This window comes from Osmerus eperlanus, chromosome 17 (assembly GCF_963692335.1).
Source record: "Osmerus eperlanus chromosome 17, fOsmEpe2.1, whole genome shotgun sequence".
NCBI lineage: Eukaryota > Metazoa > Chordata > Actinopteri > Osmeriformes > Osmeridae > Osmerus > Osmerus eperlanus.
The window spans coordinates 249,830-273,850 of NC_085034.1; the positions used below are offsets into that span (position 1 = coordinate 249,830).

The 24,021-nt window shown below is 48.5% G+C and overlaps 3 protein-coding genes across 6 annotated transcripts; 1 reads left to right on the forward strand and 2 right to left on the reverse strand.

Moving 5' to 3' along the window:
- Positions 1–812: 812 nt before the first annotated feature.
- LOC134037970 (B-cell receptor-associated protein 29-like) lies at positions 813–4,627 on the reverse strand. The gene is made up of 8 exons (XM_062483552.1): positions 4,282–4,627; positions 3,664–3,770; positions 3,134–3,234; positions 2,698–2,845; positions 2,392–2,527; positions 1,677–1,779; positions 1,489–1,589; positions 813–1,338 (listed from the first exon to the last, which is right to left on the reverse strand). Exons 2-8 carry the CDS (start codon positions 3,753–3,755, stop codon positions 1,300–1,302), a joined length of 720 nt encoding a protein of 239 aa, XP_062339536.1. The 5' UTR covers positions 3,756–3,770; positions 4,282–4,627; the 3' UTR covers positions 813–1,299.
- A 3-nt stretch (positions 4,628–4,630) lies between these two features.
- Positions 4,631–17,271, forward strand: scyl2 (SCY1 like pseudokinase 2). Of its 2 annotated transcripts, XM_062483530.1 has the most exons (19): positions 4,631–4,793; positions 5,994–6,174; positions 6,540–6,697; positions 7,021–7,165; positions 7,623–7,772; positions 8,056–8,277; positions 8,355–8,468; positions 8,579–8,704; positions 9,107–9,283; positions 9,483–9,494; positions 9,686–9,808; positions 10,345–10,458; positions 10,575–10,707; positions 13,224–13,342; positions 13,613–13,713; positions 14,244–14,313; positions 14,415–14,492; positions 14,647–14,766; positions 14,986–17,271. In XM_062483530.1, exons 2-19 carry the CDS (start codon positions 5,998–6,000, stop codon positions 15,589–15,591), a joined length of 2,745 nt encoding a protein of 914 aa, XP_062339514.1. In that variant the 5' UTR covers positions 4,631–4,793; positions 5,994–5,997; the 3' UTR covers positions 15,592–17,271. The 2 variants fall into 2 exon arrangements, with proteins under 2 accessions (XP_062339514.1, XP_062339515.1); XM_062483531.1 differs by lacking the exon at positions 9,483–9,494.
- A 337-nt stretch (positions 17,272–17,608) lies between these two features.
- si:ch211-244b2.3 (uncharacterized protein LOC557230 homolog) lies at positions 17,609–23,978 on the reverse strand. 3 transcript variants are annotated; one of them, XM_062483540.1, is made up of 13 exons: positions 23,845–23,978; positions 23,616–23,653; positions 23,356–23,413; positions 23,073–23,202; positions 22,608–22,752; positions 22,335–22,440; positions 20,433–20,520; positions 20,183–20,270; positions 19,780–19,885; positions 19,534–19,609; positions 19,294–19,351; positions 18,934–19,045; positions 17,609–17,816 (listed from the first exon to the last, which is right to left on the reverse strand). In XM_062483540.1, coding segments are annotated over exons 1-13 (1,068 nt in total). In that variant the 5' UTR covers positions 23,846–23,978; the 3' UTR covers positions 17,609–17,754. The 3 variants fall into 3 exon arrangements, 2 of the variants coding, with proteins under 2 accessions (XP_062339524.1, XP_062339523.1); XM_062483539.1 differs by having other exon boundaries at positions 23,616–23,978; XR_009932618.1 differs by having other exon boundaries at positions 17,788–17,816; positions 19,294–19,427; positions 23,616–23,978.
- Positions 23,979–24,021: the final 43 nt, after the last annotated feature.

A 24,021-nucleotide genomic window follows, 5' to 3' on the forward strand; every position in this document is an offset into this window, starting at 1 on the left:
CACACACACACATTCTTACACATAAACACAGCATTTTCACACACACAAGACACACACATGCTTACTACACACAAACACGTATTTGTCATCTCACACAATGTTTGCTCATGAACCCATGTTTTGTGTTTGCCTCTACAACACGCCTCTACGCCCCTCTCCTCTACTCTCTTCTTCCCTCTCCTCTCCCCATTTTATTGCTGGTTATTGTTTTGTCATTTTGTACAGAATATATGCTTTACATGTACTTTTTATTATTATTATAATTGTAACAACTACAACAGAAGTCTTTTAGATAAACTTTATTTGACTGTTTTGTAATTTGAACACAAATACTGTAGCCAGTTCACATCTTGACCAGCAGGAAGTGCCTGCTAGTCTAGCAGTACTGATAGGATGTTCTGAGATCATTAGAAAGTGTCATACAATGTTGTTGTTGTAATATGTGAAAAACATGAGTTATCAATCCTAATGCCTCTTTTTTTGGTTTGATTGTCTACTCTGCTCGTTAACCACCCCTGAGGGACTGGATGTACGGGGCGTTACTCCATGAAGGATGAGGTCGTGTGGCGTCACCCTACACTCTCCTGGGAAGTAATCTGATGGATCAGAAAGAGGGTGAGAGTAAGGGTGAGGGTGACAGAGTGAGGGTGAGAGAGCGAGGGTGAGAGTAAGGGTGAGAGAGTGAGGGTGATAGTAAGGGTGAGAGAGTGAGGGTGTGAGGGTGAGAGTAAGGGTGAGGGTGCTGAATGAATGCAAGTGAAAGGGACAAAGACTAACCCTAACCCTAACGGAACACCAGATTTAATCAACTGAACTGTTACAAAAAAGAAAGTATTTATTATCGGCAATTCACATTCAACCATATGTAAATAAAAGCTGCAATGTGATGTGAAAAAGAAAAAAAGACATTGATATAAAATATTCATCGTTTTTTTGTGTGGAAACTCTTGAGGAGTGGTCTACAGTAGACTCCTGCTCCAGACCCCAGGGTACAAGTTTGTGCCCCCTTTGTACAGGTTCAAGCGTGTTGGTGGCATAGACAAACACAGCATTACACATGGAAGTGCTCACAGCAGTATTGTATGGGCCTTTCTAATTACAGCACACACACACGCCGGTCACATGCTGCAATTACATACACATTCACAGACCCAAATTCCTCATACACACATACATATTACAAGCCACACGCACACTATAAGCCAGGTGAGGGGAGGGGTCTCCAGAGAACCCCCCGTGTGATGCCATGCAGTAAGGATGGGTGGTGTGGCTTGGTTCTGATTGGTGGTGAACCCAGAACTACAGATCCTTCTTGTCTCCTCCTTCCTCCTGGAGAATCTAGAGGAGGGAGGGAGAAGGAGAGAGAGATATTTATGAAAGAGATGAAGACCAGTTTAAATAAAATACAACTGCACCTGCAGAGCCTGGAGTAAGAAAGAGACAGACAGAGGAAAGAAAGGGAGATGAGAGAGGGAGGTAGAGAGTCACCTGCAGCTTGTGGTGTTCCTTCATCAGTGAGTCGTACTCCAGGGCCAGACCCTCCTGCTGCTCCTTCAGGGCCTGCAGCTCCGCCTCAGACCTCCTCAACACTGGGGACACACGGCATCCTGGCTGAGTGTGTGTGTGTATATGTGAGTGTATACATATGCGTATGTGCGCCCGATGTGTGTACCCACCTTCTTCAGAGCCTTTCAGCTCAGCCTTCAGCTTCTCCACCTCCTTCCTCAGCATCTGGTTTCCTTCCCTTGTGGCCTCATCTCCTCTCCTCTCCAGCAGAGTCTGCAACAGGCTCAACCTTTACCTGGTTGTGCTGCAGCTCAGATGCAGTGATAGAGACACTGTATTCTAGGCTAACTGGACTATGCTATTCAGAGCTACTTGGCCAGTTACATTAGTCAGATAGCTAAGTACAGTGGCCTGGTACATTTACATTTATTCATTTAGCAGACGCTTTTATCCAAAGCGACTTCCAAGAGAGCTTTACAAAAGTGCATAGGTCAATAATCATGAACAACGAGATAGCCTCGTAGGAAGTGGTAGCTAGGTGAGGTACAGCACAGCAGCCTGATAGCTAGGTGAGGTACAGCACAGCAGCTTGATAGCTAGGTGAGGTACAGCACAGCAGCTTGATAGCTAGGTGAGGTACAGCACAGCAGCCTGATAGCTAGGTGAGGTACAGCACAGCAGCCTGATAGCTAGGTGAGGTACAGCACAGCAGCTTGATAGCTAGGTGAGGTACAGCACAGCAGCTTGATAGCTAGGTGAGGTACAGCACAGCAGCCTGATAGCTAGGTGAGGTACAGCACAGCAGCCTGATAGCTAGGTGAGGTACAGCACAGCAGCCTGATAGCTAGGTGAGCTAAAGCTAGCTAGCAAATGCTAAGAGCTAACCTGTTTCAGGAGCTCGTTGTATTTCATGTATTGCTTGGCGACCTGGTTAGCGCTGTCTGCCTGTGTCTGCAGCGAGGCGGTGGAGCTCTCAGCGCTGGCCAGCTGGCTGATCAGGGTGGTCACCCTCCTCATCACCCTGCAGGTCACAGGGGTCACCAAGTCACTCGTCAGCACTCACACACACATACTAACACTACCGATGTAGTGTTACCAAACTACTGAGTTTGACCGATTTAACTAGGAGGAGACTTGTTCAGGAAGTGATGTAAGATTCAGGAAGTGTCCAGGAAGTGATGTAAGACTCACAGCCAAAGGAAGAGAGAGAAGCCAGAGATGTAGAGGTTCCTCTGGGCTCTGAACAGCTTCATGTGAAGGTGGTCAAACATGTTGGGATGCAGCTTGGGGTCTTTGCTCTGCTCCGACCCAGAGTACTTCCTCACCTCTCGCACAGCATCTGAGTGACAACACACACCTCATTCTGATTCTAAACTCAATGAACTAAGACAACTTCCTGTGTTTTCTGTATCTTATGAGAAGAATGGCAGAGTTCATTTTATGCTAATTTAAGCTATATGCTAAGACTTACTAATAATGTATTAATTGGGTATTTGAACCTGCAACCTCTTGATCTGTAATGAAATCCTCTAACCACTGAGCTACATCTCATATACGCTTGTATCGTATCTAGTGTGTACTAGCATACTACTACTGCACACAGCTGTGATGGACTGCTGTCACTAACCGAGGAAGAGGACAACCAGAACAATGATCATGGTGAGGAAAAACTTGTTCCCAAATCGGGCCACCCGGTTCCAAATACTCAACTGGAATATATTCTGCCATCTGCAGAGAGAGACAGAGAGACAGAGGGAGAGGAAGAACAGAGGGAGAGAGGAGAGAGAGGTACAGGAGAGAGTCAGAGAGACAGAGGGAGAGAGGAGAGACAGGAGAGTCAGAGAGGCAGAGGAGAGACAGAGGGAGAGAGGAGAGACAGGGAGAGAGAGAGGTACAGGAGAGAGTCAGAGGGAGAGAGGAGAGACAGGAGAGACAGAGGGAGAGGAAGAACAGAGGGAGAGAGGAGAGACAGAGGTACAGGACAGAGTCAGAGGGAGAGAGGAGACAGAGGGAGAGGAAGAACAGGGAGAGAGCAGAGACAGAGGTACATGAGAGAGTCAGAGAGCATAGGAGAGTAGGAAAGTGAAGCACTGTTAGTAGCTCCATCATGGTTTCCCGAGCTTATAAAACGAAAGAAAGGCCTTAAAAGGCACATACCTCCTTGCTGAAATGAAGGGCAGGCAGAAGATGAGGAGGATTCCAATCTCCACGTACAGGAAAAGAGCTACTGCAGTCCACTGTAGCGTCATCTCCAGAGATCGGGTCTGGACGAGATGGAACATTAAGACCAGTTCAATAAACCAACAAGCGAATTTTGTTGGGCAGCAACAAACCTTTGCATGCGAACTACCAGCGATACAATCACTCAACAATGCGAACCTTGTTTTCAATGATAAGCTTCTAAACGAGAGATTCTGTTCAAAGTTCACATGTCACAAGTAGAGGCTAATACCAACACATGTATACACATGCACCTAATGTAATGTACTATAAAGTCAAAAATAGTATCAGCAATGTTGGCAAGCTAGCTGGCGAACAGGTACTGGAAACAAAGTAAGTCTTACATATGTCTTGCAAATAGTTTACCTTGCCAGTCAGTTACGAGAACTTTCAGCAGAAGTCTGCTCAGTCGGCACACAACTCACAAGCCAGATAACAAGCTGGCTAGCTCACGACATCTAACCGATATTAAGCTAAGCAATGCGGTAAACGAAGATTACTTTTTTAATTATTAAGAATGCTATAAACCATACTAAATCACTTTCTCAAACTCACAAATGGATTTCTGCCCCTCAGACGGCTTGGAAAGTTTTAACAAGTGTGGACACAAAACTTGGTCCCCAGCCCACTTCCTGAAAGCACCAACATTCAACGTAGCGTTTTCCACCAGTCAACTTTCCTTCATTACTTCCGCACTACTCAAAATCTGCATTTACGTCGCCAGGCGCGCTCTCGACACCAACAAAAATGAGATTATTTTGCTTAAGGAAATACTATTGAGTTGTCCAATTTCAAATCAACTTTATTTCTGCTTCTTTTTTTGGTGGCACGCTTTGGGTTTCACATAATCAAACAATAATTTGACGTCCAGAGCTAAACATGATCTATTCCTCCTCTAATAACATGAAGAAGAACGTCCGGAAACGACCGGATGTGACGTACATTAAAATAAAGCATCCAAGCTAGCTAGAAGAGATGGAGGCTAGGCAAAGCCACTATTGACAGCCTTTCCCCTCCTACCAATAACTATTTAGAGTTCCTTTAACACGGACGTCTTCGTGACAAAGGTGAGCAATGAATAACAATTTTTCACACACAGAGACGCGACGCAGCTCATCAAACATGTATGAATCAATGACGTCTTACTAAGCAAACTACGTTGGCTTTCAGCTAGCTAGCTAGCTAGCTAGCTAGCTTTCCCAGGTTGAGGTAGCAAGCTAGACAACTAACAAAAACATCAGCCAGCCAGTCAGCAAGGTGAGGCCCCAACAGGTTTTGCGAGCCAGGTTTTCAGCATTTTAAATAGAGAACGTCAGAGTAAGGTTGAGTTCACTTCGTAGTCACCACCAGACATACAAGCCAGTGCTAACGCTCGCTAGCTAAATCGTGCTACGTACACAGCAATCGTGGCTTAAATGACATATCTTTAGTTTCACAATAGCTTTTCGGTATCAATTTTAGCGGTATTATACCACTGAATTGTGTTGTTTGTTCTCATGTAGGCAAACAAGACGGCATTTTTTGATTTTCAGTAAGTTGTGAGCTGAGAGTGCAATGTATATCTAAGTAAGTAAATCTAACGCAAACGTATTTGGGTTTTGTCAGCTAGCTATCTAAACATAGTATGTTTCGTAGAGGTCTCGTCCGTATCAGCAGGTGTGTTTTCGGAGCAACTGGTCCAACAGTTTAAGTAACAACGTTAGGCCCAACCTAGGCGATCTCCTATGTATACTAGACTAGGGACTTGTTACAAGTATTTGTGAGTGATCTGGTCCTAAATTTGGTTCTTATTTTATGGGGATCTAAATTAGGTAGTTCTACATCGGACTACATCCTGTATGTACGGTATATTAGTCTCTGTCTCGCTGATACTGCGCTGTTAGCACTCAAACGAGACGGAGATGTAATGACGCTTTACGCCAGACAGGTGTGGGAAAAGGAAGCTGAGACCAAGTTTGCTCACTTGAATACCGTTTTTTAGCTGACAGTTTGCTACGTCACGTTGTTACATCGCTGTGCTTTCTGAGAGGAGCAGAGTGAGCTGGCTCTAAGTGTTGGGGTGAGGGAGGGACAGCAGGGGGGCTGACATGTCTGTGACATCACAGAAGCAGGTGTGTTCATGGTACCTGACTCAGCTGTACCTGACAGAGACACCACAATGGGGATGTTTGTGTGTTTCTGTGTATTGCTCTGAATCCATTACTGAAACACCCACTGAAACACACCTGAACCCATCTAATCATGCTACCCCCCCACCCCCTAACTAGAGTCATGGAGTCCATGCTGAACAAGCTGAAGAGCACCGTTACCAAGGTGACGGCTGATGTCACCAGTGCCGTCATGGGCAACCCGGTGACGCGGGAGTTTGAGGTGGGGCGCCACATTGCCAGCGGGGGGCCCGGGATGAGCTGGAGGATCTACAACGGGACCAAGAAGTCCACCAAGCAGGTGTGTGTGTGTACATGTCTGTGTTGGAACTGCCAGTGTGTGATGTTGTTGTGGTGTGTGTTGGAACAGCCAGTGTGTGAGGTTGTTGTGGTGTGTGTTGGAACAGCCAGTGTGTGAGGTTGTTGTGGTGTGTGTTGGAACAGTCAGTGTGTGATGTTGTTGCGGTGTGTGTTGGAACTGCCAGTGTGTGATGTTGTTGTGGTGTGTGTTGGAACAGCCAGTGTGTGAGGTTGTTGTGGTGTGTGTTGGAACAGTCAGTGTGTGATGTTGTTGTGGTGTGTGTTGGAACAGGAAGTGTGTGATGTTGTTGCGGTGTGTGTTGGAACAGGAAGTGTGTGATGTTGTTGTGGTGTGTGTTGGAACAGGAAGTGGCAGTGTTTGTGTTGGATAAGAAGATGCTGGAGAAGCATCAGAGGTTTGATAAGGAGCAGGTCCTGGAGTCTCTGAAGAGAGGAGTTCAGCAGCTGACCAGGCTACGCCACCCTCGCCTGCTCACCGTCCAGCACCCCCTGGAGGAGTCACGGTACACACACATATACATGCATGAATACACACACACACACCTATGATGCCATGAGCAGCATCCTCTCAGAGCTGGGCCTCAGACAGGCTCTGACTTTGTCTCTCGTTGGTTCATACAGAAGTGTGTTTTTTAAATCCAGTTCTGATCAAAGCCAGCTCTGCAGACCATGTTGTGAATTATACATGTCCTGTCAGAGGAATCTAGACTCCTACTGTCCTTCATCTGTCTCTCCATCACTCTCTCTCTTTCACACTCTCTCATTTACTCTCTCCCTTGTCCTCTCTCTCATTCATCTCTGTCTCTCCTCTCATCCCTCCCTGTAGGGATTCTCTGGCGTTCTGTACAGAGCCTGTGTTTGCCAGTCTGGCCAACGTGCTGGGCCAGACTGACAACCTGCCCAGCCCTGTCCCCCCCGACATCAGGGACTACAGCCTGTACGCTGTGGAGACCAAGTATGGACTGCTGCAGGTACACACACGCACACACACACACAGGGATGTAGCGATTAACCAATGTTACTATTAATTCCAATTTACTCATAAAAGGGACATTATGGTTCATAATGTTTCTATGAACTAAGTTACACTGTGCGTAAAATTAAGCAAACACTGCTGGAATTTGCAAACAGTTTTTTTTGTACAAACATTATTTTATTTATTCTCAAAATGTTTTTCAACCTTAAAAAAACGTTTTCACCCCCCAAAAATATGAAAATATTTTTTTGTAAAAAAAAGTATATATTTTTGAATGTTTTAGAAAACATTCTATTTTATACCTAGCGTACCATCAAAATCTATAATCGTTGCATCCCCACACACACCCCACGCATACACACCACACACACCCCACACATACACACCACACACACCCCACACATACACACCACACACACCCCCACGGTGACCAGAGTGTTCCTGTGGTGCAGGTGTCAGAGGGTCTGGCGTTCCTCCACAGCGGGGTGAAGATGGTCCATGGGAACCTGTGTCCTGAAAACATCATCCTGAACAAGAGCGGAGCCTGGAAGATCATGGGCTTCGACTTCAGCATCTCCTCCACCAACCCCTCAGACACCGAGGTGACAGACACACACACCACACACACACCACACCTACACACACCACACACACCACACACACCACACACACACCACACACACACACACAGGTACATGCATGGATACAGACACATGGGAAAACGGACACAATAATACTTTAATACTGTCTTAATACTGTCTTAATACTGTCTTTTTTGAACTAGCAGGATCATTTTAGCTTGTGTGCTGGGGTCTTGCCCCTACACACACACACACACTCACCTACTCCCCCCCCCCCTCCCCCCCCCCCCCCCTCCCCCCCCAGCCTAAGTTCTCGTGTCGGGAATGGGAGCCCAACCTGCCCCCCTTGTGCCTCCCCAACCCCTCGTACCTTGCCCCAGAGTACATCCTGTCTGTGAGCTGTGACACGGCATCAGACATGTACTCTCTGGGGGTGCTGGTCCACGCCATCTTCAACCAGGGAGCCCCTGTCCTGCAGGTCAACCAGAATGACATCTTCAAAAGCTTCAGCAGGCAGCTGGACCAGGTACAGACACACACACACAGGCTCACACACACACAGGCTCGCTCACCCACACACACAGTGACAGTGTTGTCCTCCAGCTGAGCAGGCTGGGGCCGTCCATGCTGACTGTCCCAGAGGAGGTGAGGGAGCACGTCAAGATGCTGCTCAGTATCACACCCACCGTCAGACCAGATGCTGACCAGATGACCAAGGTGACTCCTCACCCTGACCCCTCACCCTGATCCCTGACCCCTCACCCTGACCCCTCACCCTGACCCCTCACCTTGACCCCTCACCCTGACTCCTCTCTCTCTCCCTCCAGATCCCCTTCTTTGATGATGTGGGGGCAGTGACGCTGCAGTATTTTGACTCCCTGTTCCAGAGAGATAACCTGCAGAAGTCTCAGTTCTACAAAGGACTGCCCAAAGTACTGCCCAAGCTACCCAAGGTGAGGGGAGAAGAGGCCAGTCATGTTTTTAGTTCTATTTCTGTCATGTTTCCTCACAACTCTCCTACTTTCTCCCTGTCTCCTCCTCCCTCCATCTCTCCTCCTCCCTCCATCTCTCCTCCTCCCTCCATCTCTCCTCCTCCCTCCATCTCTCCTCCTCCCTCCATCTCTCCTCCCTCCATCTCTCCTCCTCCCTCCATCTCTCCTCCCTCCATATCTCCTCCCTCCATCTTTCCTCCTCCCTCCATCTCTCCTCCCTCCATCTCTCCTCCTCCCTCCATCTCTCCTCCTCCCTCCATCTCTCCTCCCTCCATCTCTCCTCCTCCCTCCATCTCTCCTCCTCCCTCCATCTCTCCTCCTCCCTCCATCTCTCCTCCTCCCTCCATCTCCTCCTCCCTCCAGAGGGTGGTGGTGTATCGTATCCTGCCAGCTCTCACCTCTGAGTTTGTGAACCCAGACATGGTTCCCTTCATCCTCCCCAACGTGCTGCTCATAGCGGAGGAGTGCAGCAAGGAGGAGTACGTCAGACTCATTCTCCCAGACCTCACCCCTGTCTTCAAACAGCAGGAGCCTGTGCAGGTACACACGCGCACGCCCGCTCGCACACATGCATGCACACACATCAGTTTGCTAGCACAAACGTGTCAATGATTATGCGTGAAGAACTCATCATAATTAGCGATGGCCTAACCTGGGTTAAGGGGCTTGACTGTAGGTGTCGGTCTCTCGCTCTCTCTCGCTCTCTCTCGCTCTCTCTCCCCTTCTTTCCATGCTGCAGGCGAGCAACATGGTAAGTGGTATGCCTGTAGCTGTTTGTCTGAAGTGTTACTCTAACATTACACACAGCTTCCTATACCCACTACTACTTCATTCACCTCAGTAAAAGTCATATTTAGTTGAACTCTCTCTGTGTGTGTGTCTTCCATGTTGACGGTGTGTGTCGCCCTGTCCTCCATGTTGACCGTGTGTGCGTGTCTCCAGATCCTGCTGATCTTCCTCCAGAAGATGGATCTGCTTCTGACCAAGACCCCAGCAGAGGATATCAAGAACAGTGTGCTGCCGATGGTGTATCGGGCCCTGGAGGCTCCGTCCATACAGATACAGGTGCCTAGCCTAGCCTAGCTACACTTATGCCTAGCCTAGCCTAGCTACACTTATGCCTAGCCTAGCCTAGCTACACTTATGCCTAGCCTAGCCTAGCTACACTTATGCCTAGCCTAGCCTAGCTACACTTATGCCTAGCCTAGCCTAGCTACACTTATGCCTAGCCCAGCTACACTTATGCCTAGCCTAGTTACACTTATGCCTAGCCTAGTTACACTTATGCCTAGCCTAGTTACACTTATGCCTAGCCTAGTTACACTTATGCCTAGCCTAGTTACACTTATGCCTAGCCTAGTTACACTTATGCCTAGCCTAGCTACACTTATGCCTAGCCTAGCTACACTTATGCCTAGCCTAGCCTAGTTACACTTATGCCATACCTACACCTAGTTTGACCAGCTATGCCTACACCTAGCCTAGCTATGCCTAGCCTAGCAAAGCTACACATTTTATAATAACCCAAACCCCCGTAACCCCGTCCGAGCCCGCTGGCAGCTGTGCTCCCCGGGCTGATCTGATGCGTGTTCCCTCTCCAGGAGCTTTGTCTCAACATCATCCCCACCTTCGCCAACCTGATCGACTACCCCTCCATGAAGAACTCTCTCATTCCTCGGATCAAATCAGCCTGCCTGCAGACGTCCTCCCTGGCCGTCAGTCGCCCTCCTCCTGAGCACATTCTCTGATCATTCTGTTCTTGCATGTCGTAAACCAGGTGCAGGCTGTCTTTAATGGTGTGTGTGTGTGTATAATTATCCCATGTGTGTAGGTGCGTGTCAACTCCCTGGTGTGCCTGGGGAAGATTCTGGAGTATCTGGATAAGTGGTTTGTGATAGACGAGGTGCTCCCCTTCCTGCAGCAGATCCCCTCCAGGGAGCCTGCCGTGCTCATGGGGATCCTGGGTACGTAGGCCGGGCAGGCACACCGTGGTGGACTGTGTGAACTTTGAGAAGCTGATTGGTCTGGACTGTGTGAACTTTGAGAAGCTGATTGGTCTGGACTGTGTGAACTTTGAGAAGCTGGTTGGTCTGGACTGTGTGAACTTTGAGAAGCTGGTTGGTCTGGACTGTGTGAACTTTGAGAAGCTGATTGGTCTGGACTGTGTGAACTTTGAGAAGCTGGTTGGTCTGGACTGTGTGAACTTTGAGAAGCTGATTGGTCTGGACTGTGTGAACTTTGAGAAGCTGGTTGGTCTGGACTGTGTGAACTTTGAGAAGCTGGTTGGTCTGGACTGTGTGAACTTTGAGAAGCTGGTTGGTCTGGACTGTGTGAACTTTGAGAAGCTGATTGGTCTGGACTGTGTGAACTTTGAGAAGCTGGTAGGTCTGGACTGTGTGAACTTTGAGAAGCTGGTTGGTCTGGACTGTGTGAACTTTGAGAAGCTGATTGGTCTGGACTGTGTGAACTTTGAGAAGCTGATTGGTCTGGACTGTGTGAACTTTGAGAAGCTGGTTGGTCTGGACTGTGAACTTTGAGAAGCTGGTTGGTCTGGACTGTGTGAACTTTGAGAAGCTGGTTGGTCTGGACTGTGTGAACTTTGAGAAGCTGGTTGGTCTGGACTGTGTGAACTTTGAGAAGCTGGTTGGTCTGGACTGTGTGAACTTTGAGAAGCTGGTTGGTCTGGACTGTGTGAACTTTGAGAAGCTGATTGGTCTGGACTGTGTGAACTTTGAGAAGCTGATTGGTCTGGACTGTGTGAACTTTGAGAAGCTGGTTGGTCTGGACTGTGTGAACTTTGAGAAGCTGGTTGGTCTGGACTGTGTGAACTTTGAGAAGCTGGTTGGTCTGGACTGTGTGAACTTTGAGAAGCTGATTGGTCTGGACTGTGTGAACTTTGAGAAGCTGGTTGGTCTGGACTGTGTGAACTTTGAGAAGCTGGTTGGTCTGGACTGTGTGAACTTTGAGAAGCTGATTGGTCTGGACTGTGTGAACTTTGAGAAGCTGATTGGTCTGGACTGTGTGAACTTTGAGAAGCTGGTTGGTCTGGACTGTGTGAACTTTGAGAAGCTGGTTGGTCTGGACTGTGTGAACTTTGAGAAGCTGGTTGGTCTGGACTGTGTGAACTTTGAGAAGCTGATTGGTCTGGACTGTGTGAACTTTGAGAAGCTGGTTGGTCTGGACTGTGTGAACTTTGAGAAGCTGGTTGGTCTGGACTGTGTGAACTTTGAGAAGCTGATTGGTCTGGACTGTGTGAACTTTGAGAAGCTGGTTGGTCTGGACTGTGTGAACTTTGAGAAGCTGATTGGTCTGGACTGTGTGAACTTTGAGAAGCTGGTTGGTCTGGACTGTGAACTTTGAGAAGCTGATTGGTCTGGACTGTGTGAACTTTGAGAAGCTGATTGGTCTGGACTGTGTGAACTTTGAGAAGCTGATTGGTCTGGACTGTGTGAACTTTGAGAAGCTGGTTGGTCTGGACTGTGTGAACTTTGAGAAGCTGGTTGGTCTGGACTGTGTGAACTTTGAGAAGCTGATTGGTCTGGACTGTGTGAACTTTGAGAAGCTGGTTGGTCTGGACTGTGTGAACTTTGAGAAGCTGGTTGGTCTGGACTGTGTGAACTTTGAGAAGCTGGTTGGTCTGGACTGTGTGAACTTTGAGAAGCTGGTTGGTCTGGACTGTGTGAACTTTGAGAAGCTGATTGGTCTGGACTGTGTGAACTTTGAGAAGCTGGTTGGTCTGGACTGTGTGAACTTTGAGAAGCTGGTTGGTCTGGACTGTGTGAACTTTGAGAAGCTGGTTGGTCTGGACTGTGTGAACTTTGAGAAGCTGATTGGTCTGGACTGTGTGAACTTTGAGAAGCTGGTTGGTCTGGACTGTGTGAACTTTGAGAAGCTGGTTGGTCTGGACTGTGTGAACTTTGAGAAGCTGATTGGTCTGGACTGTGTGAACTTTGAGAAGCTGATTGGTCTGGACTGTGTGAACTTTGAGAAGCTGGTTGGTCTGGACTGTGTGAACTTTGAGAAGCTGGTTGGTCTGGACTGTGTGAACTTTGAGAAGCTGGTTGGTCTGGACTGTGTGAACTTTGAGAAGCTGATTGGTCTGGACTGTGTGAACTTTGAGAAGCTGGTTGGTCTGGACTGTGTGAACTTTGAGAAGCTGGTTGGTCTGGACTGTGTGAACTTTGAGAAGCTGGTTGGTCTGGACTGTGTGAACATTGAGAATCTGGTTGGTCTGGACTGTGTGAACATTGAGAATCTAGTTGGTCTGGACTGTGTGAACTTTGAGAATCTGGTTGGTCTGGACTGTGTGAACTTTCAGAAGCTGATTGGTCTGGACTGTGTGAACTTTGAGAAGCTGGTTGGTCTGGACTGTGTGAACATTGAGAATCTGGTTGGTCTGGACTGTGTGAACATTGAGAATCTAGTTGGTCTGGACTGTGTGAACATTGAGAATCTAGTTGGTCTGGACTGTTCCCTCCAGGTATCTACAAGTGCACCTTCACACACAAGAAACTGGGGATTCCCAAAGAGCACCTTGCTGCCAAGAGTCTCCCTCATCTGGTGTCCCTCAGCATCGACAACAACCTCAACCTCAGCCAGGTAGCTAACCTCCACCTCAGCCAGGTAGCTAACCTCCACCTCAGCCAGGTAGCTAACCTCCACCTCAGCCAGGTAGCTAACCTCCACCTCAGCCAGGTAGCTAACCTCCACCTCAGCCAGGTAGCTAACCTCCACCTCAGCCAGGTAGCTAACCTCCACCTCAGCCAGGTAGCTAACCTCCACCTCAGCCAGGTAGCTAACCTCCACCTCAGCCAGGTAGCTAACCTCCACCTCAGCCAGGTAGCTAACCTCCACCTCCTCTGTGTTCAGTTCAACTCGTTCATGCTGGTGATCAGGGAGATGCTGAGTCGTATGGAGGCGGAGCATAAGACCAAGCTGGAGCAGCTGCACGCCATGCAGGAGCAGCAGAGGTACCAACACCTCACACACAACTTAGCAACACTGTCTGTGTGTGCAGGCCAGGTGTGTGTGTGTGTGTGTGCAGGCCAGGTGTGTGTGTGTGTGTGTGTGCAGGTCAGGTGTGTGTGTGCAGGTCAGGTGTGTGTGTGTGCAGGTCAGGTGTGTGTGTGTGCAGGCCAGGTGTGTGTGTGTGTGTGTGTGTGTGTGTGTGTGTGCAGGTCAGGTGTGTGTGTGTGTGCAGGTCAGGTGTGTGTGTGTGTGTGCAGGTCAGGTGTGTGTGTGTGTGTGCAGGCCAGGTGTGTGTGTGTGTGTGTGCAGGTCAGGTGTGTGTGTGTGTGCAGGCCAGGTGTGTGTGTGTGTGTGCAGGTCAGGTGTGTGTGTGCAGGTCAGGTGTGTGTGTGTGTGTGTGCAGGCCAGGTGTGTGTGTGCAGGTCAGGTGTGTGTGTGTGTGTGCAGGTCAGGTGTGTGTGTGTGTGCAGGCCAGGTGTGTGTCTGTGCAGGTCAGGTGTGTGTGTTGACACCTGTGTCCTATCATCCTCAGGAGTCTGAATATCTCCAACCAGGGGAACCAATCAGAACAGACCAAGAGCACTCCAAACCCTGGCAACCAGGTGAGAGGCTGTTGCCATGACAACATAAGCAGCCCTTATGTGTGTTCCATGGGTATGTGTGTGGTGTAAAGTGTGCGCTGATAGGCCCATTTGTTGCTCAGATGGACGACATCTTTGGAGCAGCGGGGGTCAACGGCCGCGAGAACGGCTCTTCTGCTCCAGCGTCACAGCCCAACAGAGTAAGACTATTCTGCCTAACACTAACCCTGCCTGGCCCTAACCCTCACAGCCCTACCCCCTCCTGTACTCGAGCCCAAAACTGCATGGACCCTATACTGCTCCAATACCTGCTCTGTCTAGGTTACTAAACCTCTCTCACCCCCCTCACCCCAGATGTCTCTGACCCTGGAGGAGAAGCAGCGTCTGGCTAAGGAGCAGGAGCAGGCAGCCAAGCTGAGGAGCCAGAAGCCCCTCAACCCCCAGACCGTCACCCCAGACACCCCCACCCCACAGGTACCACACACACCCCCACCCCACAGGTACCACACACACCCCCACCCCACAGGTACCACACACACCCCCACCCCACAGGTACCACACACAACCCCACCCCACAGGTACCACACACACCCCCACCCCACAGGTACCACACACACCCCAGACACCCCCACCTCACAGGTACCACACACACATGTGATACAGATGTGCCTCCCTGCCCTGTGTTTCCCGCAGGCTAAAGACCTGAGCAGCAGCTTGCTGGCCAGCATGCCCTCCCTGGGCAGCCTGTCCCTGTCCCCCTGCCCCCGGCCGGGCCCCCTGCAGGCCAGCCCCATGCCGGCCTTCCCCTCCTCCAGGCCCCCCTCCATCACCAACGGATTCAACCCTGCTGTGGCCTTCCCAGCTGGGGGCCTGGGCCTGGCCATGCGGCCCCCTGGACCCAGCCTGTACGGAGGAATGGCCACCACCACCAGCACCCCCAACTTCAGCTCCCTAACCCAGCCCCCCTCTGGGCCCCCCGGGAGGACCCCGGACATGTCTGCCCTGGACTCCCTCTTCACACCCAACAAGCCCAAAGTCAGCCTCAACCAAATGGGGCCCAAGCCCGCCCCTGTGGCCGGCACCCCCTGGCTGGGCCAGTTTGGTACGGTCCAGCCCTCTCCCGCCCCCATGCAGCCTGCGCCACCTGCCATGGGGGGGGGCAGCGGCTTTGGCATGCAGGCCAACCCTTTCTTCAGCCCCCAGAACTTTGCCCCACCCTCGGCTGCCCCCTCCGGGATGCAAGGTGGATTGAAACAAAGCACCTCTGTCAACAACGATCTGAAAGACCTGTTTGGATAGAATCACATCCCTGCATCCCTCCATCCAATCATAGAACAATGTCCTCCAGGGAACACATGCTGTTTGAGCCCCAGGTGGACCCAGGAGGAAGAAATAACAATCTGGATGTAACCATGACAACATCCAACAAAGGAAGTTACTGATTGTGTCTTTAATCCAGATTTTTTGGAACTGTGGTAGTGTCTTTAATCTTGATTGGCTGGAACTGCTGGAACTTTAAAACTATTTTCTTACTGAAGACATATGGGTGTGGCCAGGGAGTAGGATCAGTTACTACTGGGCACAGTCAAAGCAGGAAGTGAAAACAAACCAATTTAAAACATTTATTGACTCATAGATGATCTGAGTTTACATAGTATGCTCTCTGGGGTGGGATTCATTCCAGACAGTCTGTACAGCAGACTGTCAGTGATGCCAGAGCAACATGGTGGGGTTGAGTGGATCTCTTCCTGAGTTCTTCCTGTGTGGGTCCTGATCCTTCCTTCTCCCTGTATCCCTCACTTTCTTTCTCTTTCTATCCCACTCTCTTTCTATATCTCCATCCCTCTCTCTCTCTTTCTTTCTCCCTATCTCTTCTCCCTCGGTCCTGGGTGTGAGTCCTGCTTCTCATTGAGTTGGTTGTGTTGTCATTCCAGATACGCAGGCGGAGGTGTGTGTGTGAAGCCAGAGAGGGTGTGTGTGAGACAGTTGGGAACAGAACCAGATCTCCTGTTGATGAACTAAGTGGAAATAGAATATGTAGCTCCTCTTAGATCTTCTTCCTGTTCCTCTCCCTCTCCCTGTTCTTCTCCCTCTTCCTGTCCCTCTTCCTGTTCCTCTCCCTCTTCCTGTCCCTCTTCCTGTTCCTCTCCCTCTTCCTGTCCCTCTTCCTGTTCCTCTCCCTCTTCCTGTTCCTCTCCCTCTTCCTGTTAGATGGCTGACAAGAGAGGATCGACTACAGTTCTTATGTGCAGTTCTCTATGTTACTTACAAACCATGTATCAAATAACTTATTGACTTACAATGATTTTATTCCAAGCATCGACCCTACCTGCGCTGTCGAAACAAACAATGCTTTTTAACCTGTTCACTATTTGTCTGAAATCATTTAATACTATTAAGGTTGCTCTTTTTCTGTACTGAGGTTGGATTTTTTTTTTTGTCTAAAAGGGACCAAACATTCTTGGTGACATGAGTAAACAAAAAATATTTTTTATATATAAATAACTGTTTCTAAAGGGAGTGTCTCTGGCAGGGTTTAGAGAGCTAGGTATCCCTCTGTTGGGGGGTAAACGCCAGGTGTGTCTGGGTGTATGTCTGCTGCTAGCAGCCTGCTCATGTCTCATCTGGGATGTTACCTGAGGTGATGAAGGGGAACCTGCCTGGTGTTCTAGGGTGATGAAGGGGAACCTGCCTGGTGTTCTAGGATGATAGTGAGGCCTTAGAGGAGGGGTGTGCAATATTCCCTGAGGGGGGGGGCACAGGGCTGTGACCCTATGGAGGTGTTCTCTACCCCTGGAGAGAGGAGGGGTTCAACAAGTGGATTGTCTGGTGTGTGTTTTTACTGTATTGTCTTACCCACCTGTTTGAGTTCAAATGAAGGAAAGCGTTTTAGATAATTTTTTCGATGCACCTTTAGTTTGCCTCTGAATGTTATCAGCTGTTTCACGAGCTGGGGGGGTGTGACCTATGACCCTGAGCTGGGGGGGGGTGACCTACGACCCTGAGCTGGGGGGGGGTGTGACCTACGACCCTGAGCTGGGATTCTGGCTCATGAGTGTTGACGTCCTGCTGGCTACTCCAGGTCTGCTGTCTCTGTGTCACTGGGTGTTCTCAGCTCGTCACATGACAAATCTGTAAATATATATATGAAAATACAGTCTAATATTCTATGTGATGTGTGTGTGTTTGTTTCAGTTTTTAGAAGATCAGAGAGAGACACATGTCTCCAGACAGGACACTCATGTCCACCTCCCCTGTGTTCAGAAGGTGGGGAGGAGCTCTAACTACAACATCAGTCCATTCAAAATATTATGTAAACAATTTTATTTTGTATTGATGGTATTTCCAGTCTTGGAGAACCATGTCAGATTCAAGGTAAACATTAAACATAATAATTGGGAGGTTCTCAGTTGTCGGCAGTTTGGGATTCTCCCTTCAGTGACCGGTCAGTATCGGATGCAGTCATTGGTCAAGACGTTGAACAGCTCTGGTGGTATTGGTGGAAAGGTTCCTCTGGGTCATGGCTGTGGAAGACAAAATACGTGTTCCTGAGATGCAGAGCTGGCAAGCAGAGGTGACCTACCAGAGGAGGTGACCTTACCTGAGGAGGTGACCTTACCTGAGGAGGTGACCTACCAGAGGAGGTGACCTACCTGAGGAGGTGACCTACCTGAGGAGGTGACCTACCTGAGGAGGTGACCTACCTGAGGAGGTGACCTTACCTGAGGAGGTGACCTTACCTGAGGAGGTGACCTACATGAGGAGGTGACCTTACCTGAGGAGGTGACCTACCTGAGGAGGTGACCTACCTGAGGAGGTGACCTACCTGAGGAGGTGACCTACCTGAGGAGGTGACCTTACCTGAGGAGGTGACCTTACCTGAGGAGGTGACCTACCTGAGAAGCAGAGCTTCCAGTACGTTGTTACTGTACTTAACCCTTGTGTTATCTTCGGGTCATTCTGACCCATCAGTCATTGTGACCCACCGTCGTATTGCGACAACTTTACCGCATACAAAAACAAAGTGAAGCATTTTCTTTTAACCGTTGGGCTGTCTCAGACCCCCCACATTGCGACGGTTAAAAGAAAATTATTTTTATTTGTTTTTGTATTGGGTACAATTGGGTAAACACAACGATGGTTCGTTATGAACCTTTGGGTCATGTGACCCGAAGGCAGCACAAGGGTTAACTAGATTTCTCGTATCAGTACTTTACTTCACCATTTTTTCTTCTTACATTTTCAAACCAGGCATGTTACTTAAATGTTTATATTTGGTGGCATGATCAATATTATTCATTGTCATTGCGTGCCTTTTTTCATTTCCTGGCTATCACGCACAACAAACATAAGCTAGACTGCAAAGCTACCATGGAGCAAGGCAGAAGGCAACAAGAAGAATAATTTCCCCAAAAAGGTTTGCATCATTGATAATTTACATTTACATTTTACATAAAACAGAGTAATAATTACTTGATAAATACTCTATTGTGCTATGCTTTACTCTGTTTTAGGCTTCTCTGCTCTCCTTTCTCCTCTCCTTTCATTGTGTGTGATAAGAAAAAGACAGGTAAAAAGAAAAAAGGGTGGCAAAAGGTCAAAAATATAAATAAAAAGGTAAAAAATGTGGAGGTGACCTACCTGAGAAGCAGAGCTGGTATGTGAAGGTCCTGGTGGTGAAGGTGAGGGTGCCTCCAGAATCCTGCTGGTAGCTGATCTCTATGTCCTGGCTGGACACACTGCAGCCTCCACTCTGCACCACACACGCATACTTTTTTCATTTAGCTTTCATCCAAACCAGTACACAGTGCATATAGAAGTACACCAGATAATTAAATATCAGAAATGTATCATATTTCAATATTCAGAGCCATGGAACAGGCTGTATTTACCAGACACAGTGTAAAGTAACCACATCTCAGCTACCAGGCATGGTGCGATCAGTAACACACCTCTCATCATGCCCTGCCTGCCCTACCACAGGTAGGAGGTAGATCTCACCTTGCTATACTCGCGCCATGTTCCATCCATGTCTCTGAAGTGCCATCGAGGACCGGCCCTGTGGAACAATAGCTCTCAGCCACCAGCTCAGCACAGCTTTTTGGGACCCTGTCTTGTAAAAGGTCCTTAAAGACCTGTGTTTAGTTTAGACCTTTCTAGCCTGTCCCACCAACACATACAGTAACCATGGCTACAGTGTTACCAATGGACGTGTTGGTATTATTATGAGATGTTGACTACCAGGTGGTTTGCAGGGGTCCTTGGGTCCTCCTCACCGCTCTGCACGTCCTGGTGGAGGCGTTGGTCTGGAACATTCCTAAGCCACACAGACCAGAGGAACACAAGATCTTTCATTCAAAGGAAGAAACCTCTGGATTACCAACGTCTATTGCCCATGTGAGTACCACCAAACAGGACCCTGACATTCATAGATATTTGTTGTACATACAGTTTGTGTGTGTCCTCTTCCATGTGTGCTGTGTGTACCTGTGAAGTCCAGAGTGTAGCTGAATCTCCCAGCTCTGAAGCTGAGCTGACCCTGGGGGTTGTGTTGGTAATGTGTTTCAATAGTAGCACTGTCATAGGAGCAAGTCTGCAAAGGCACACACACACACAAATCAAATCAAATGAAATGTATTTGTATTTACAAGCATGTCACAGAAGGCTTCACATACGCCCATAGAACTGCATTTGAACCAACCTAAACCCTCAAGGAAGACCAGGAGAAACTCTCAGGAAACACACACACACACCACATGGTCCTAACCCTACACACCACACACACACCACATGGTCCTAAGCCTAACCCACATGGTCGAGAGCATCTCATCCCACCCTGTGCAGACTCGTAGAATGACCCCACGATCTGAACCAGGTGCAGCAGACTCACGTAAGCTTGGTATTCCATCCACACTCCCTCTTCACCCATATACTCCCACATGACACCAGCAGGGGGCGTTAGCAGGGCAGGGGCGGGACTGGGAAGAGAACCAGAGGCTATATTACTGAGGCAGGACAGTCTGTTCTTTGCCAAGCTCCTTTATAACTGAGAATGGACATGGGAGGAAGGAAGGAGACAGGAAGGAGAAAGTAGACAGGAAGGAGGAAGTAGACAGGAAGGAGGAAGTAGACAGGAGTACCTGATGTTCACTGAGATGAGGGGGTTGAACTTGGGCCGCCGGCGTACCTTCCTCTGCACATGGGTGGTCTGGTTGGTCTGGGTCATTGCTGAGGGGGGAGGAGGAGGGGGGAGGATGGGGATGGGGGGGGAGGGAGGAGGCGGAGGGGGGAGGATGGGGAGGGGGGAGAAGGAGGGGGGGGAAGGTTGGAGGAGGGGGGAGGATGGGGGGAGGTTGGAGGATGGGGGAGGATGGGGGAGGATGGGGGAGCACATGTAACAACAACGCTGTAGAAAAACACTGAGGCCAGAGCAAGATTAAAGGGGTCATAGAATGATTTTATAGGGTACTTCACACTGTTCCTTAAGGTCTCCGAAATAGGGTATGTAACATTGGTTGGGCTGAAAATGGCCGGGGTGCTGTTCTATGCGCCCTAATGCAACCCTGTGAAATAGCTCTAGAATGAAACCAGAGGTTTTCTCCCTTTTATGCTATGCTCATATATTCCGATGAGCTGCGCGCTGATTGGTTGGTTTACAACGAGCGATGCTGCGGAGAAGACGCAACATGGCCAACAGCACCCGTTAGCTGTAATACTAGTGTAATACTCGCACTTCAGTGCCGTAGCCTAAGCATAACTTTGTATTAGGTTTGTTTTTAGCCTTGTAAGCCGCTGGTTAGCCAGGGGGTCCGCGAAATAATTTGCCATAAATGATAAAAATTTAGAATTGTGCTGTATCATTAAAAAGTGAAAAAATATATAATAATTTACAGATGGGTGACCATTTGCACCAATAAAATAAGCATATTGTGTCCATTTAAGAGCACAAAGGCAGGGCTCAACAGTGCGCCCATGTGTGCGAGCATGGAAAAGTATTTGGGCGCCCGGGTGCGAGCGAGTTTTAAACATAGACTGTATGTCTATGTTTTTAACATATTGCAGCTGTCAGTTACGTTAAAAGAAATTATAGAACCCGAAAATGCTCAAACCATTATTTGCAACGGGAAACATTTATTCATTTTTTCTGAGATTTCAACTACTAATAATTGCGACTCGGATAAACCTCATCAAATCAAATCAAATTTATTTGTATAGCCCTTTTTACACGCAAGCATGTCACAGAGGGCTTCACATACGCCCATAGAACTGCCCCTCAACCAACCTAAACCCTCAAGGAAGACAAGGAAAAACTCCCAAAAAAACTCTCAACAGGAGAAAAAATTGAAGAAACCTTGGGAGGAGCAATTCAGAGAGGGATCCCCTCCTCCAGAGACGGTTGGTGAGAGAGAGGAGCAGAACACAGGCTAAACATAGTCATACAGTGTCGATGGGTTTTGAAACACCAAAATCCATCGTTCAACTTTATAGATATATAGGCTGCTCATAGGCTGCGTTCTGCGATAACCTACTGAACCTACTGTTCTCCCCTGTAAGGGGTCCCTGGCCCCAACAAATTTGAGAACCCCTGTTGTAAGCAACATAAGTTATTAATTTGCTGTATGTACATTTTGGGGCGTGTCAAAAGTACAGACCAGAGCCAAATAAGGTACAGCCACCGAGTTGACTCGGTGCTTCTTTGGGAATCGCCCGTTTTACAGAGGCAGTTTCAAATGGTAAGATTTGCATAGGAAAGAGGTGTCAATGGGACTTGAGGTTCACTGTATGTTCATTTTACCCACCGAACTGTCGTTATGCAACTATGACAAGGTAAACTCTGTTTTGCATTGTATGACCCCTTTAAGACTTCTGGTAGAGTAGTGCTGCCCTGACCCTGATAACCCTGACATTCACCTGACCCCAATCCTCACCTGACCATGACCTCCATCTGACCCCCCCCCCCACACACACACACACACACACCTGACCCCAATCCTCACCTGACCATGACCTCCATCTGACCCCAACCCTCACCCGACCCTCACCTGAGAAGTCGAGGCAGTAGGACTGGTGCCTCACTTTGAACTGGAAGCTTCCCAGAGGATTCTGGATGAACTGCTGCTCCAAATCCCTACTACTAACTGGGGCTCCCTGGAGGGGGAAGTAGGGAGAGAGAGAGAGGAAGGGAGGAGAGGGAGAGGGGGGGGGGAGTGATCAGAATTAAGGCCAAATGAAGACCTTGTGTGGGTTGGTATATGGATATGCAAATATAGATTTGGAGCATAACCCTTTCTTACTAACCCTCCAAAGTGACTCACCTTTGACCCATATTCACACCACAACCTGTCATCTCTGAAGTACCAGCCCACATCCTCTGATTGGCCAGCAGGCAGGATGTTGAGTCTCCTGACCCGTAGGGCCGTGCTCCGGGTGGTCATCCTGTCGAAGTCGATGTACACCGGTCTGAACCACACACACACACACAGCTTCAGTACAGGGGAGGAGGACAGGAGAGGAGGAGAGGAGGTGAGGACAGGAGAGGAGGAGAGGAGGACAGATGAGGAGGAGAGGAGGACAGGAGAGGAGGACAGGAGAGGAGGTGAGGAGGAGGAGGAGAGGAGGACAGGAGAGGAGGACAGGAGAGGAGGAGAGGAGGACAGGACAGGAGAGGAGAGGAGGTGAGGACAGGAGAGGAGGACAGGAGGAGAGGAGGACAGATGAGGAGGAGAGGAGGACAGGAGAGGAGGACAGGAGGAGAGGTAGACGTTAAGCATCACACCGACCTGCTGGCGGTATTGAGGGTGATCCCAGCAGCTCCAGGCTGGCAGTAGTGCGTCTCGATCACATGCTGGTTGGCGATACGAAGCCAGCTCTGGTCTTCAAACAGCTGCCACTCACAATGGCTCCCATTTACTAGCAGGTTACATTTAGTCATTTTTAGGTTAACAGTGAAAGGTTGGATCCAGTGGATGGTATTGTTGTAAACAGAACAAACCAGTCATTTGACACTTCATAAAAGGATAAGGGTTGATGTGATAGTGTCTCTCTAACAGAATGTGATCTCACCTGGGGCAGTGTAACTAGGAGTGGCCAGGGGGAAATGCACCTCTTCCTCTTCGTCATACTGCCATTTAAAAACTCAATATTATCTATTGCACTGCCTAGTAATTTATTCTGTGGCATGTAACTTTAAAGAGTCTTATAAAAGTAAATTCAAATATAAATGTATGTATATAGCCCTACTTAGTTTCGGTGTTTTGTAAAGTAAAAATAAAAATGTCCGGAGAGAGCTGACAGACAGTCTGCGGACCAGAAAGCAGACTTACCATGTGTGTATGCTTGACACTGTGGAATAACCTATTCACTGTAATGCAATACATAATCATTAATTTCATATAAAACCACTACGATAGTACATGTAAATAAAACTACTCGTCAGTATTTATAATAAGCCAATAATAAGCCAATAATAAGCACTAATTTCTTACTGATCGCTAATTCTTACTTTCAAACTGAATGTGATCACGTTGAAAAATTAAAACATAGGCTACTTACTTCTTGAAATCAAACAGCAGTCAAAGTTTTACGGCGTAAACAGAAAGTGTCACAATTTTCATAGACCACTTTCATTTTCCATTCTGCTAGTCATGTGTTTACGGAATCTACCACGGATTCCTCCGGGGTTGTTTGTTTAACCCTTGAAGCACAAGCTCAAAACAGAGCAGCTTTGGC

Coding starts and splice junctions, on each gene's coding strand:
- LOC134037970 (XM_062483552.1), bottom strand. CDS start 3,755: ATGACGCTACAGTGGACTGCAGTAGCTCTTTTCCTGTACGTGGAGATT. Junction 2,846..3,133: donor TCTGGTTGTCCTCTTCCTCG/GTTAGTGACAGC, acceptor GTTGTCACTCAG/ATGCTGTGCGAGAGGTGAGG. Junction 1,590..1,676: donor GCTGAAAGGCTCTGAAGAAG/GTGGGTACACAC, acceptor GTGTGTCCCCAG/TGTTGAGGAGGTCTGAGGCG.
- scyl2 (XM_062483530.1), top strand. CDS start 5,998: ATGGAGTCCATGCTGAACAAGCTGAAGAGCACCGTTACCAAGGTGACG. Junction 10,459..10,574: donor TGCAGACGTCCTCCCTGGCC/GTCAGTCGCCCT, acceptor CCATGTGTGTAG/GTGCGTGTCAACTCCCTGGT. Junction 10,708..13,223: donor CGTGCTCATGGGGATCCTGG/GTACGTAGGCCG, acceptor TGTTCCCTCCAG/GTATCTACAAGTGCACCTTC.
- si:ch211-244b2.3 (XM_062483539.1), bottom strand. CDS start 23,684: ATGAAATTAATGATTATGTATTGCATTACAGTGAATAGGTTATTCCAC. Junction 20,271..20,432: donor CTCATCTCAGTGAACATCAG/GTACTCCTGTCT, acceptor TTCTCTTCCCAG/TCCCGCCCCTGCCCTGCTAA. Junction 19,352..19,533: donor GGACCCCTGCAAACCACCTG/GTAGTCAACATC, acceptor ATTGTTCCACAG/GGCCGGTCCTCGATGGCACT.